General features: G+C 41.0%; 2 protein-coding genes across 4 annotated transcripts in view; one reads left to right on the top strand and one right to left on the bottom strand.

The window, feature by feature from the left end:
- Positions 1 to 517: 517 nt before the first annotated feature.
- Positions 518 to 9,592, bottom strand: MAIP1 (matrix AAA peptidase interacting protein 1). Of its 2 annotated transcripts, XM_023218296.2 has the most exons (5): positions 8,631 to 9,584; positions 5,191 to 5,262; positions 4,650 to 4,776; positions 2,660 to 2,807; positions 518 to 904 (listed from the first exon to the last, which is right to left on the bottom strand). In XM_023218296.2, exons 1-5 carry the CDS (start codon positions 9,078 to 9,080, stop codon positions 826 to 828), a joined length of 876 nt encoding a protein of 291 aa, XP_023074064.1. In that variant the 5' UTR covers positions 9,081 to 9,584; the 3' UTR covers positions 518 to 825. The 2 variants fall into 2 exon arrangements, with proteins under 2 accessions (XP_023074064.1, XP_031792362.1); XM_031936502.1 differs by lacking the exon at positions 2,660 to 2,807 and having other exon boundaries at positions 8,631 to 9,592.
- TYW5 (tRNA-yW synthesizing protein 5) overlaps positions 9,330 to 12,647 on the top strand; it is a 23,435-nt gene continuing 20,117 nt past the window's right edge. For both annotated transcript variants that reach the window (XM_023218288.2, XM_023218281.2), the window contains exon 1: positions 9,330 to 9,488. In XM_023218288.2, coding sequence (XP_023074056.1) covers positions 9,411 to 9,488 — 78 coding nt within the window. In that variant the 5' untranslated portion in view covers positions 9,330 to 9,410. The remainder of the gene's footprint in view (positions 9,489 to 12,647) is intronic.

Genomic DNA, 12,647 nt, shown 5'->3' with positions numbered 1-12,647 from the left:
ATACCTGTTGTCCCAGCTACTCGGGAGGCTGAGGCAGGAGAATCGCTTCAACCTGGGAAGTGGAGGGTGTAGTGAACTGAGATCACACCACTGTACTGCAGCCTGGGCAACACAGGGAGACTCTGTCCAAAAAAAAAAAAAAGGTATAAATGTATTGGCCACAAATAAAATATGTAAGGACTATTAATTTAGAAATGTATAAGTAGGCTGGGTGCAGTGGCTCATCCCTATAATCCTAGCTCACTGGGAGGCTGAGGGCAGAACCACTTGAGGCCAGAAGTTCAGGACCAGCTGGGCAACACAGCAAAATCTCTATAAAAATTTTTAAAAATTCACCAGCCATGCTGGTGGATGCCTGTAGTCCCAGCCACTCTGAAGGCTGAGGCAGGGGGATTGCTCAAGCCCAGAAGCTCCAGGTTACTGTGAACTATTATGATGCCACTGGACTTCATCCAGGGAGACACGGCAAGACCCTGTTTCTCAAACAATTTTAAAAATAAAGAAAGAAATGTGTAAGTAGTTTTTTCAATACCTTCTTTATTATGTCTATAAAATTATATGGAGCACTGGAAATATTTATTGAATATGACACCAATGACGTGCTATTGTATTTTTTTAAATTTTGACTTCTTTTAAAGAAGGTGATAACAATCTGTGGAAAATGCTTTTACTGTATCATGCCAATATACTGCAAGGAGTATTTCAAAATAATATAAAAGTAATTCACAGACTTAGATTAAATGAAGATCAAATGATCCAAAAATTTTTCTTCCTTAGTTTTTCACAGCAACTGCTAAAGTCCAAAAGCTGATTTTTCCAAGAAAATTATTCTAATAATTTCGAGTGTTCAATCCGTGCAATGGTCCAGTCAGGCTTTACTCCTTGTGTGAACTCCCTCTGAAACCTAGGAAAGATATTGCAAATAATGTAAATCTTACATCAGTCCAAGTATGTCTTAGATAACTATGTAATTTGCAAGTATATATTTAGAAGAATTTTTGGCAACAAGCTAATGGTTAATATTAAATCAAAATCAAAACAAATAAAAAGTTTAACCTACCCATTCAATCACAATAAATATACCCACAAAATTGAAGTACATTCTCAAGTAGCGTGAGTATTTTTAAGGGACTAATTTATATTCAACATCTGCCAGCCCCTAAGAGAAACTTGGATATTATTCTGTTTAAATACTAGCTATAACACATGCCTAATATGAGGAGAAATAAACTGGACTCTGGTGATGCAAACAGCACTTTAAATACATAACCTAGAATACAGGAAAAAAGCTGTTTTTCAAATAGCACTGTTACCAATTTAGGAATAAATAGTGGAATTTAGTTTACATACATTAAATCAATCTTGAAAATAACAATGTTTATGAGGTACCCACAGTCTTAGTAAGAAACATCAGAAAAGATAAAGTTTAGTATTGATGACAGTGCTCTTTAAAAATGATTTCTTAACAGCCAATTCAGTAGATTTAAATTAAGTATTTAAATATATAGAATATTTTGGGTAATTACAAATAAAGCAAAATTAAAAAAACACACTTCTTCCAAGAAAAGCAAAAAAAAAAAAAAAAAACAGAATACATTTTATTTCTTAGGTCATTTTGGGGGTTTGTTATTTTAAAGCAGATTTGTGTAACTCTGGCAACATAATCATTTTTTTAAAAATAAATGTCAAATTATATCTTCACTGACATGCTCCAGCAGTTTACTGTTGTAGACTTTATTCACATAAAAATACAATATAATGTCTCTTTTACATAACCTGCTAACTTCCTACTATACAGTATGTCCTTAAGGGCAGTATCCCTTCAACTTTGTATCTGAACCTCTACCAGAGCATGTGGGCACACAGATGATCAACAGATGTCTAGTGAATAAATCATTCATGTACCAATTATGGCAGATTTTATTTTCCAAAAATGGCCACAACCATATCTCCCCTCCTATGTGCTCTTCTGCTATGTGGCCTTGCTGTTTTTTGCCCCAAAAAGTGGGGGAGTCTTTCTACCCTTTAAACTATACAGATCCTTTGACTGCTTTGACAAGTAGACTATGGCAGAACTGATGTTCTAATTCTGGGCACAGATCTTTACTGGTTTAGCAGCTTCCATTTTCTGCCTCCCGGAATTCAATCACTCTGTGAAAGATATGACTAGTCTGAAACTACCACAAGTCCAAGCCACAAAGAGAGGCCCTGGAAAATGCAGAGTCATGGAGAAGCCAAGGAGTACCAAGGTGCCACACATGTGAGTTAAGAAGTCACTGTGGAAATGAATCCTCCAGCTCCTGCCACCGTGTTGATGCCAGGTGAAGCAGAGAAAACCCCCTAACTGAGCCTATCCAAAATTTCTGAGCGTGAAATAGCAGGCAAAATCAATGGCTGTTTGAAGCCAATGAATTTGGGAGTAGTTTGTTAAGCAGCAATAGATAGTTAAAACATCATTTAATTAAATTTAGCAACATTACCTCTTTCTAATTTCTTAACTCTCCTGTTTCATATCCAATGTGTCTTTCTGACCTTTTCTCTTCATAAATAACTTGTCAAATTTCAATTCTTTTCTTCCTAAAGATCTCTTAATTTTCATACCTTCAAACTACCTTCCATTTTCTGGAGAAAGGAAACAATGAAATCTAATTAAACTTACTCATAGCTTGCACTAAGAAGTTGTTTAGTTTCCACATTCTGATTCCCCAACTTAACCTGGAATATACTGGCTCCTCTTAAAGTTTCACTGGGGATGTTGGCACTGGTTAGATACCAAAAGCACATCAGGATGTTAACAAACTTCCTTCCTTAGAGAAAAAACACATACACACACATACAAATACAAATCAAAATAATCTATCATCCATATATACAAAATGAAATCAGAAATTGGCAGTAGTCATAGTTGTTACAGGTCAAATTCTGTGCTTATTCTGATGTGACTGAAAATACTTGTATTGATACTGTTTTATTTTTAGAAAATTGTCTTAGGGTTTATGGCATACTTGCTCTCTTCTCTGTATCTCAGTAAAAAGCTACTACTTAACTGAGCACATACTTTACTAAGTATACTACATGGATTATTTTCAATTAGTGGCATTTTCTTTTTCTTTCTCTTTTTTTGACACAGTGTCTCACTCTGTCACCAGGGCTGGGGTGCAGTGGCACAGTATCGGCTCACTGCAACCTTCGCTTCCCAAGCTTAAGCAATCCTCCCACCTCAGGCTCCTGAGTAGCTGTGACCCTAGGCACGCACCACCACTCCCGGCTACTTTTTCATATTTTCAGCAGAGCCTGGGTCTTGCCATGTTGCCCAGGCTGGTCTTGAACTTTTGGGCTCAAGTGATCTGCCTGCCTCAGCCTCCCAAAGTGCTGGGATTACAAGTGTGAGCCACTGCATCTGGCCAGGCATTTTCTAAGATTATAATAATCTCATGACAGACATGTGTTGTCAAACCAAAAACAAGGAGGAAAAAAATATTTTTTGCTGCTCAGTAACTATCTTAACTTCAACTGCCAGAAAGAGTAAAGGCTTCCTCTTCTACCCTAATTCACCTTGCTGTGCCTGGTGATTCCGACAACCTCCTGATGCAAAAGTTAGTTAGTGACCATGGTGCTGAGATGCAATTTGAAATATTAGGGAAGAAGAAAATATTTATCACTAAAAATATCTTTACAAATGTTTCAAAATAATGTGTGCATGAAAAATTTTATCATCATTAAGAGTCTCTTTCTTCTACCTTGGGAAGTGTTTAAGCAGAGTCTACATTTCCTGTGTGGCTGGCACACAGTACATATGCAAATAGGGTCATCCCTCAAAATCCATGGAGGATTAGTTCTAGGACCCTCCTGTGGATACCAAAATCCACAGATGCTCAAGTCCTTTATATAAAATGGTGCAGTATTTGCGTAACACACATCCTCCAGTATACTTTAAATCATCCCTAGATTATTTATAATACCTAACACAATGTAAATGCTAATGTAAATAGTTGTTATACTGTATTATTGAGAGAATAATGACAAGAAAAAACTGTACATGTTCAAGTATAGATGCAACTATTTTTTTTAATGTTTTTTATCCGAGATTAGTTAAATCTATGGATGTGAAACCCCCAGATACAAAGGACCAACTTTGTATGTATCAGGAATAAAGAGTGAATTATCAGGAATGCTACAGGGAAAATGTATGCCTCAGACAAGAAGAACCAGATAACCACTAAACTTCCTCCCAACTTTTGTCATTATTCTCAACTAGATCCAATTTGGGAGTTCTGCAGTTAATCTTTTCAAATCATCTTTAGTTGACAATATCTAATTTGATTTTCTTTTACCCCTCATTCCTTCCGTATAAGGTGCAGCTTTAAAATACTCAATTGTTTCCTTCAAGTTACTATTTTATTGAATAAAAATAAAATAAATAAATAAATAGTAGCAGAAAAAAGTTCTAGATAGAAAGGCTTAAGAAACGATGACCATGTCTCAACTCTTTCAGAAGCAGGTCTTTAAAGAATGGATATAACATTTTCTTTGAAGTTCTATAAATATCTACTTGTCCTGACAAAACTCTACTATTTTGTGATTATCCACTACTTTAGCTTATCTGGACGATTATGGATCATTTCAAGTTGACTATGCTCTGGCATTACCTTTCTCATCATAGTAAATGGAGATGTCTCCTGTTGATGTAAATACAATTTCATCTATGTTAGCAGCAAGGGCATTTTTATGGTTGTCAGGTAGTGAAGTAATCTTTTCTTTCAATACATGTAGCACCTAAGTTTGAAAAAAGCAAGCCATTAGTTCACCAATACCATTTTTGAAACCTTTCAAAAAGTGATCTTTATCATGGAATACATTTTTCCAAACCTATTTTTAAATTTACTACCGTATTTACTCATCCTCAAAAGCAAGGCTGAAATGTATCTCATTATTCAACTAGGTAATTCCTAACAGAACACTCTATATAAGAGCAATTGAAAGACATCATGATTACTTACTTATGCCTTAAGTAGCAGGAGTTATTCCATGCTTTTATATGACCCAAAGTACCCATAAGAACAGATACACAGACTCTACTTTGGATGCTGGCACACATGCTATTTTTAACCATAAATAAGGAAAATGTGCATCATTCTATTGCAGGAGAATAGCATTTATTTTTAAAGCAAAATGTAAAATATACTTTACCTCTTTGGCCACAAGTTCTTCCAACAGATCAAATTTACACTGTGACAGCAACTTGGATACATGAGCAAAAGCCTTGAAAAAAATATTAAGGGAAGTGTGGGGATTATTATTTCAAAATACCATACCATGCTCATATTTAAATGGCTAAGTGTAATAAAGACTATTTTATGGTAATGGTGATAAACAACATCAAATATTAATTTATCAAGGCATGACTCCTTCAAGGTTGGTTGACTTTTTGTATATGGCCTTGCCACATATATAGCAGTAAGTGACTTGACCTTTAAATCTGGATCCACTTTCAGGACCCAGGAAATGACAGCGTGTTGTGTACAATCTAGATGTCTCAATAAAAATCCTCCTTTATATTTCTTTTTAAAATGATGAAGTAAACAATCATTTAACAGCTATACGAGCTAACTCTTAATCATGCATAGATAGCAGTTGGAAAGGAGAACAGTCTAGACTGCACTGGGAGTCTGGAAATCTGGGCTGAAGTCTGAATCTCAGTATGGGAGATAATGTAGGTTTGAGAAAGTGGGAGAAAAGGTCATTAGTTTATATGGTCTAAAACAGTAGATCCTAGCTTTGAAGTGTGAAATTCCATTTTCAAGGAGGGAAAATCCCAACTGCAATTATCATTGCTAGTAATGAGAAATCAAACTGTGGGCCGGGCGCGGTGGCTCAAGCCAGTAATCCCAGCAATTTGGGAGGTCGAGATGGGCGGATCACGAGGTCAGGAGATCCAGACTATCCTGGCTAACACGGTGAAACCCCGTCTCTACTAAAAAAATACAAAAAACTAGCCGGGCGAGGTGGCGGGCGCCTGTAGTCCCAGCCACTCCGGAGGCTGAGGCAGGAGAATGGCGTAAACCCGGGAGGCAGAGCTTGCAGTGAGCTGAGATGCGGCCACTGCACTCCAGCCTGGGCGACACAGCGAGGCTCCGTCTCAAAAAAAAAAAAAGGAAATCAAACTGTGAATTAACATCCTACCTGTCTTCAGGGAACTCCCAGTCCACTTGGGAAAAAGACAAGTAAACTGACAAGTTTAGGAATTTTGACAGGGATAAGAACAGGATGACTTGGGAGCATACAGAAGAGTCTTCTAACCCAATCTGGGAAGATCAGAGAGGGATTCCTAAGGGAAGAAATATCTACGCTGAAATCTGAAATAAGCTGAAATCTAGGCTGCCAGAGGATGCACAGGCATGTCAGGTATGGCATATCAGAGAATACTACCTAACTGTTATAGGATGAATTGTGCTCTCCTTCCCCCAAAATTTATGTTGAAGCTCTAACCCCCAGAACCTTGGAATGTGAATATATTTGGAGATAAGGCCTTAAAGAGGTGATTAAGTTAAATGAGACCATCAGGGTGGTCCAAAATCTAATCTGACTGGCATCCTTAGAAGAGGAGCAAATGTGGAGTAAGAACCACCAGGAGCACACATGCACAGGGAGGACCATGCAAGGACACAGCAGGAAGACGGTCATCCGTAAGCTGAGAGAGGCCTCAGGAGAAAACCCCTCCGACATCTTGATACTGAAATTTTGGTTGTTTGCTTTATATAAGCAACACTGCATACAGACTGGCTGATGAATGGGGTAGAAAAACTACTTAATAGCAAGGAAGGAGGTGAAAATAACAGCTGGAGAACCACTAGGACTGGAGTGACTCCAAAAATGCTGCAGGCTCCTCTGTGTGTTCAGAGGAAACAAGTACTGAGGCCTGATTCCTGCCAATGGTGGGGAGATGATTTCCAATCCTTACTGAAACATAAATGAACTGGTACCATCATATGTGTTATGAGGTGGACAAGCTCATATATCATCGGTGGGCATTGTAAAGAACAGGAGGATCAATACAACTTACCACTGCATGGACAAAAGATTTTAAGAACTGACAAGAGCAGAGGTTTATCCCTTAATTATGATGCTGAGTTAAGCATCTTAATCAAGCTTGTTCTTTAACTTTTTTTATGTAAATATATATAGTAGTCAAGAGTTGACTCAGAGAAGCAGGCAGCAGGAGTTAATACTGACACTTATTACATAAAGTTGAAAACATTTGATTTACAACTGATAGGTCTCATAAATACAAATGGCCATGATTATGGAAAGAATCTGAAATAAATTTGGAGTAAAATGTCAATACCAGTATACAACCAATATTGTAAAATGATTACACCAATGGTACGGTTTTAAGGCATATGGAGGTATGAAGCAGGAAATAACCTTTATGAATTCTATTGTGGTTTCTGTTTTTGTTTTTTGAGACAGAGTCTTGCTGTCACCCAGGCTGGAGTGCAGTGGTACGATCTCAGCTCACTGCAACCTCCACCTCCCAGGTTCATGCGATTCTCCTGCCTCAGCCTCCAGAGTAGCTGGGACTACAGGGGTGCACCACGGCTAATTTTTGTATTTTTAGAAGAGATGGGGTTTCACTATATTGGCCAGGCTGGTCTCAAACTCCTGACCTTGTGATCCACCTGCCTTGGCCTCCCAAAGTGCTGGGATTACAGGCGTGAGCCACCGTGCCTGGCCGACTTCTATTGTTATCAATAGTTTTGCAATGTTTGGGAGTGATACAATCTGTAAAGGAGTCAAAAAAAGAAAAAAAAAGGTATACATGGCCCTTAATCCTAGAAAAAAAGCATGTACCCACAAACTCTACAAATAACCTCAGGGCCCAAGTGACCACTGTCATAAGGGTAAGGCAAGGTATAATCAGCCATTCAGAAACAGGTACGTAACTAACAAAGTCAGGGATAAGAATCTCTAAAGGCTAAATATTTTCTGTGTGTAGGGTGCTGCGCACTTAGCCACCACACAGTCTCAGCAAACCCTTTAAAAGGGTAAAACTGCTCATCTCCAGTTTAATCTTTAAGGAGTATGGGGTGGTGTGTTGGTGGACTCTGTCAAATAAATGGCAGAAAGTTCTGCTCTTCTACCCAAGGTGACATTACAGCACTTTGGAAATGTTATCTCGCTTATTCTTCAAACTTACCCATTTATTAATGTATTCAACAAACATTCATGGAGAGCCTACTATGTGCCAGGGATTGTCTTGCCCACTTTGTAGATTTGAAAACTATGTTCAGACAATATGAGACCATATAGCTTTTTCTTTCTATTTTTTGAGACAGGGCTTGGCTCTGTCTCCCAGGCTGGAGTGCAATGGCACCATCACAGCTCACTACGTCCAACTCCTGGGTTCAAGCGATCCTCCCCTTCAGCCTCCTAAGTAGCTGAGACTACAGGCGTGTACCCCCCATGCCTGGCCAGAAGCTTACTTTAAGTCAAGCAATGGCTGGAAGGCTCTATGTCTGGGCCACTAATCACTTTGGATCACTTGTATCCCAGTGAAGAAACTAAGCACTTCTGCGAGTAATAGTTGAACTCATTAGAGACAGACAAGTCAACCAGGAAATTAAACAAACCTGCTTCGCTCCCTCAGAGAACTCTGCGATGCTGAACTCTTTGTCGAAATAGGCCCAGATAAGGAAGGCCTTAATTCGAGTCCTAACCCAGTTGATAGGGTTGGAGAATCCCAGGACGATCATCTTGGTTTTCTGGTGCTGCTGGGGCTTCTCCTCCGTGCTGTAGCTGCGCTGAGGGCAGGCAGGGAAAGAAGCGAAGGCTGTGGGGAGTCCCGGGCTGCTGAGCATTGGCCGCCGGGAGCCCTGGGCAGGTAGCGCCGAGGCCGCCAAGGCCCAAGCGCTTCGGGGAAATGACGCCGCTCCCGAGCCGAGGCGACAGCGGCAGAGGTAGCAAAGTCTGGCCAACGGCAGCCTCATCTCGGCCGCAGCGGGAGTCCGGAGTCGGACGGCCCCGCAGGGCAGCGACCGACAGTGCCACAACTGGGGTAGCAGACGAGCGGCCAGCGCCATTTTTATATGACCCTTCACCCCGGTGCCTGCTGGTGCTGTATGGAAAGGAAGTCGGTGGGAAACCACCTCAGCGGTGTCGGAGAAAGAGACTGGAGAGCAAAGTGGACTTGTTGCTGCAGCCTCTGGTGAGTCGGCCCCGTCCCCGCTCTCCAGCACGCAGCCCAGGCCAAGGCCCTTCGGCAACCTGCCCCGCGCTCGGACCCAGCCTCTCTGGAGTCCGCCGGCCTCGCGGACCTTTTCTCTGTCGCTCGTGTTTCCGGGCGGATGGCGCTGAGGAACGCTTTAGAGCCAAACTTGCGAGGACCTGGAAGAGGGCAGGCGTGAGCAACCATGGCGGGGCAGCACTTCCCGGTAACCCGGCTGGAGGGCGTTTCTCGGGAGCAGTTCATGCAGCACCTCTACCCACAGGTGAGTCTCTTGCGCGGGGCAGAACCCCGGGAAACCAGCGGGAGACGCGTCTTTACCATTTGGACGACGGGGAACGGGTTTTTGGAGACCCAGGGTGTGGGAAAGAGGCGCAGGACGGCAGCAGATGACTGGTTGGCCCTTAGGCCAAGGAAGGGTGCACGTGGGACGCCGACTGGCTCCTCTATTGAAATTTCCGGAGAAAGCCCCATGTTTCTGGGGAGCAAGATGATGGCGGAGAGCTGAGTGCGAGAGATATTTTGCCTAAACTCTTTACTCCACATCTGTCAGTCTATTCCGAATGAATGGGTTTGAAAGCACAACTTTTCACTCCATTGAGCCAGGAAGGAAAGCAATGGGATTCCGCCGGGAAACTCCTACTTGTCTTGAATTCTAACTTACTTAGGTTCTAGTTCCGACGTGGGAGTCTTTTATACCTGTAGTTAGAACCTTAGGTCTTTAAAAGAAAACTCAGAGAAATATTAGGGGAACGAAAAGTGCTTTTACTTGCAGTGCTTTACAAAGGGAGTCCAGACCTAAGAAAAACGGAAGGTATTAAAAGGAAAAAATCTACAGGATTACAGTCAGTTTATGGTAGGAAAAATACTCAGCAATTTTCTTACCTGATATTTACCCTTATAAGGGTGGACATAGAACTACGATTCTGGGGCCGGGCGCGGTGGCTCACGCCTGTAATCCCAGCACTTTGGGAGGCCGAGGCGGGCGGATCACCTGAGGTCAAGAGTTAGAGAGTCCAACCAGTAGAAATCCCGTGTCTACTAAAAATACAGAATTAGCCGGGCATGGTGGTGGCACATACCTGTAATCCCAGCTACTCAGGAGGCTGAGGCAGGAGCATCCCTTGAACCCGGGAAGCGGAGGTTGCAGTGAGCCGAGATCGCGCCACTGCATTTCAGCCTGGGCAGCAAGAGCGAAACTCTGTCTCAAAAAAAATAAACACTACAGTTCTGAGTGTTACAAAAGTCAGGGATGGGCCTGGCACGGTGGCTAATGCCTGTAATCCTAACATTTTGGGAGGCCCAGGTCGGTGGATCACTTGAGGTCAGGAGTTCAAGACCAGCCTGGCCAATATGGTGAAACCCCGTCTGTACAAAAAATACAAAAATTAGCCGGGCGTGGTGGCGCACGCCTGTATTCCCAGCTACTCTGGAGGCTGAGGTCGGAGGATCTGCTTGACCCCAGGAGGTCGAGGCTGCAGTGATCCATGATCCTGCCACTGCACTCCAGCATGGGCGAGAGGGTGAGACCCAAGTAAAAAAAAAAAAAAAAAAAAGAAAAAAGAAAAAAAAGGCGGGGGTTGGGGGACGCGGGAGGAATGAAGTTTTTCTTTTGATAGCAACCTACGGGAGGGGATTCAAGCCTTTATTAGTTGGGAGACTTGTACTAGATGGGATGTTCTTTCTCTTCCTGTCCCTAGACCCCCCCATCTCAGAATGTGCTAGACATTAGTTGCCTTAAGGGCAGTGTTGTGAAGATTAATGTATGTGGAAGTGCTTTGTAAGATGCATAGTAAAAGGTATTTTGTAATTTAATCTCTTCAGACAAGACATATATCACAAAGCATCATTACATTTTAAAGAGTTGAAAATTACAAACAACTTTCTTTGGCCATAGGGCAGTAAAACTAGAAATTCATAACAAAATTGGAAAAAAAGACCTTTCTATCTGTAAATACTAAAAAGTATGAGGGAGCGTAGTCCTATGAGTTTTTGTTAAACATTTTCTAATAACTCCATAATTAACACTGTACATTGTACAGGTGCATGAATAGATAGACCAAGGGAATAGAACAGAAAGTGCAGAAATATCTGTTCCTATGGAAATTTAGTGTATAATAAACATGACATTTCAAAAATCAATAGGGCAAAAAATGACTTTTTAAAAAATAGACTGTTTTTTAGAGCCTTTTTAGGTTCACAGCACAATTGACCATTCCTGCCCTGACACATGGATAGCCTCCTCCATGATACATCCCCTCATTGGAGTGGGGTATTTGTTGCAATTGATAAACCTACATTGGCACATCATTTTCTTTTTCTTTCTTCTTTTTTTTTTTTGAAATGGAGTTTTGCTCTTATTGCCCAGACTGGAGTACAGTGGCACAATCTCAGCTCACTGTAACCTCCGCCTTCAGGGTTCAAGCGATTCTCCTGCCTCAGCCTCCTGAGTAGCCAGGACTACAGGCACCGGCCACCACACCCGGCTAATTTTTGTATTTCTTAGTAGAGACGGGGTTTTGCCATGTTGGCCAGGCTGGTCTCGAACTTCTGACCTCAGGTGATCCGCCCATCTCAGCCTCCCAAAGTGCTGGGATTACAGGCGAGAGCCACCGCACCCGGCCTGGCACATCATTTTCACCCAAAATTCATAGTTTATATTAAGGCATACTATTGATATTGTACATTTTATGGGTTTGGGCAAATTTATAATGAAATGAATCCACCATTATGGTGTTATACAGAGGAGTTTCACTTAGAAAATGATAAAATTCAGTTTATATCTCACACTGTACACAAGAATAAACTCCAAGTGGATCAGAAAAATGTAAAGAAATGAAACTACACAAGTTGTGAGTATACTTGGCAATACAAAAAAAATGAAGCTACACAAGTGCTAGAAGAAAATATGGGTAAATTCCTCTATAATCTAGGTGTATGGAAGGCATTTCTAGCTATGACTCAAAATTCAGGTATAACATTAGATTAAAATTTGACTACATGAAACATTTGTTTGCCAGAAACACTATAAGCAAATTTTGAAAGACAAATACAAAGTGGGAGAAAATATTTGCAACATTTATCTCATATAAAGGACAGTAAAAGCCCTTGTATGGGAAGAACTTTTAAAAGGGGGTAAAAGGCTGAAAATCTGGTAGAAAAATGAGCAAATGATAGAGGGGGAAAAAACAACATTAAAACGGCCTTTAAACTAGGATGTTTAAGTTTACTCTTAAGAGAAATAAAGCTACACTGAGATACAGCTTCTCTCGTATCATATTGGCAAAAATTTGGAAAGCTCTGGTAATACTCTTGGTGAGGCCGTGAAGAAACTGGCACACTCAAGTTTTATATCAAATGGTACAACTCTTGGCATGTCTAACTATGTTTACTTTATGACCCAGTAATTCCTCATTTAGGAATT

Source organism: Piliocolobus tephrosceles, chromosome 11, assembly GCF_002776525.5.
Source record: "Piliocolobus tephrosceles isolate RC106 chromosome 11, ASM277652v3, whole genome shotgun sequence".
Taxonomy (NCBI): domain Eukaryota; kingdom Metazoa; phylum Chordata; class Mammalia; order Primates; family Cercopithecidae; genus Piliocolobus; species Piliocolobus tephrosceles.
This window is presented reverse-complemented; position numbering and strand designations above follow the sequence as displayed.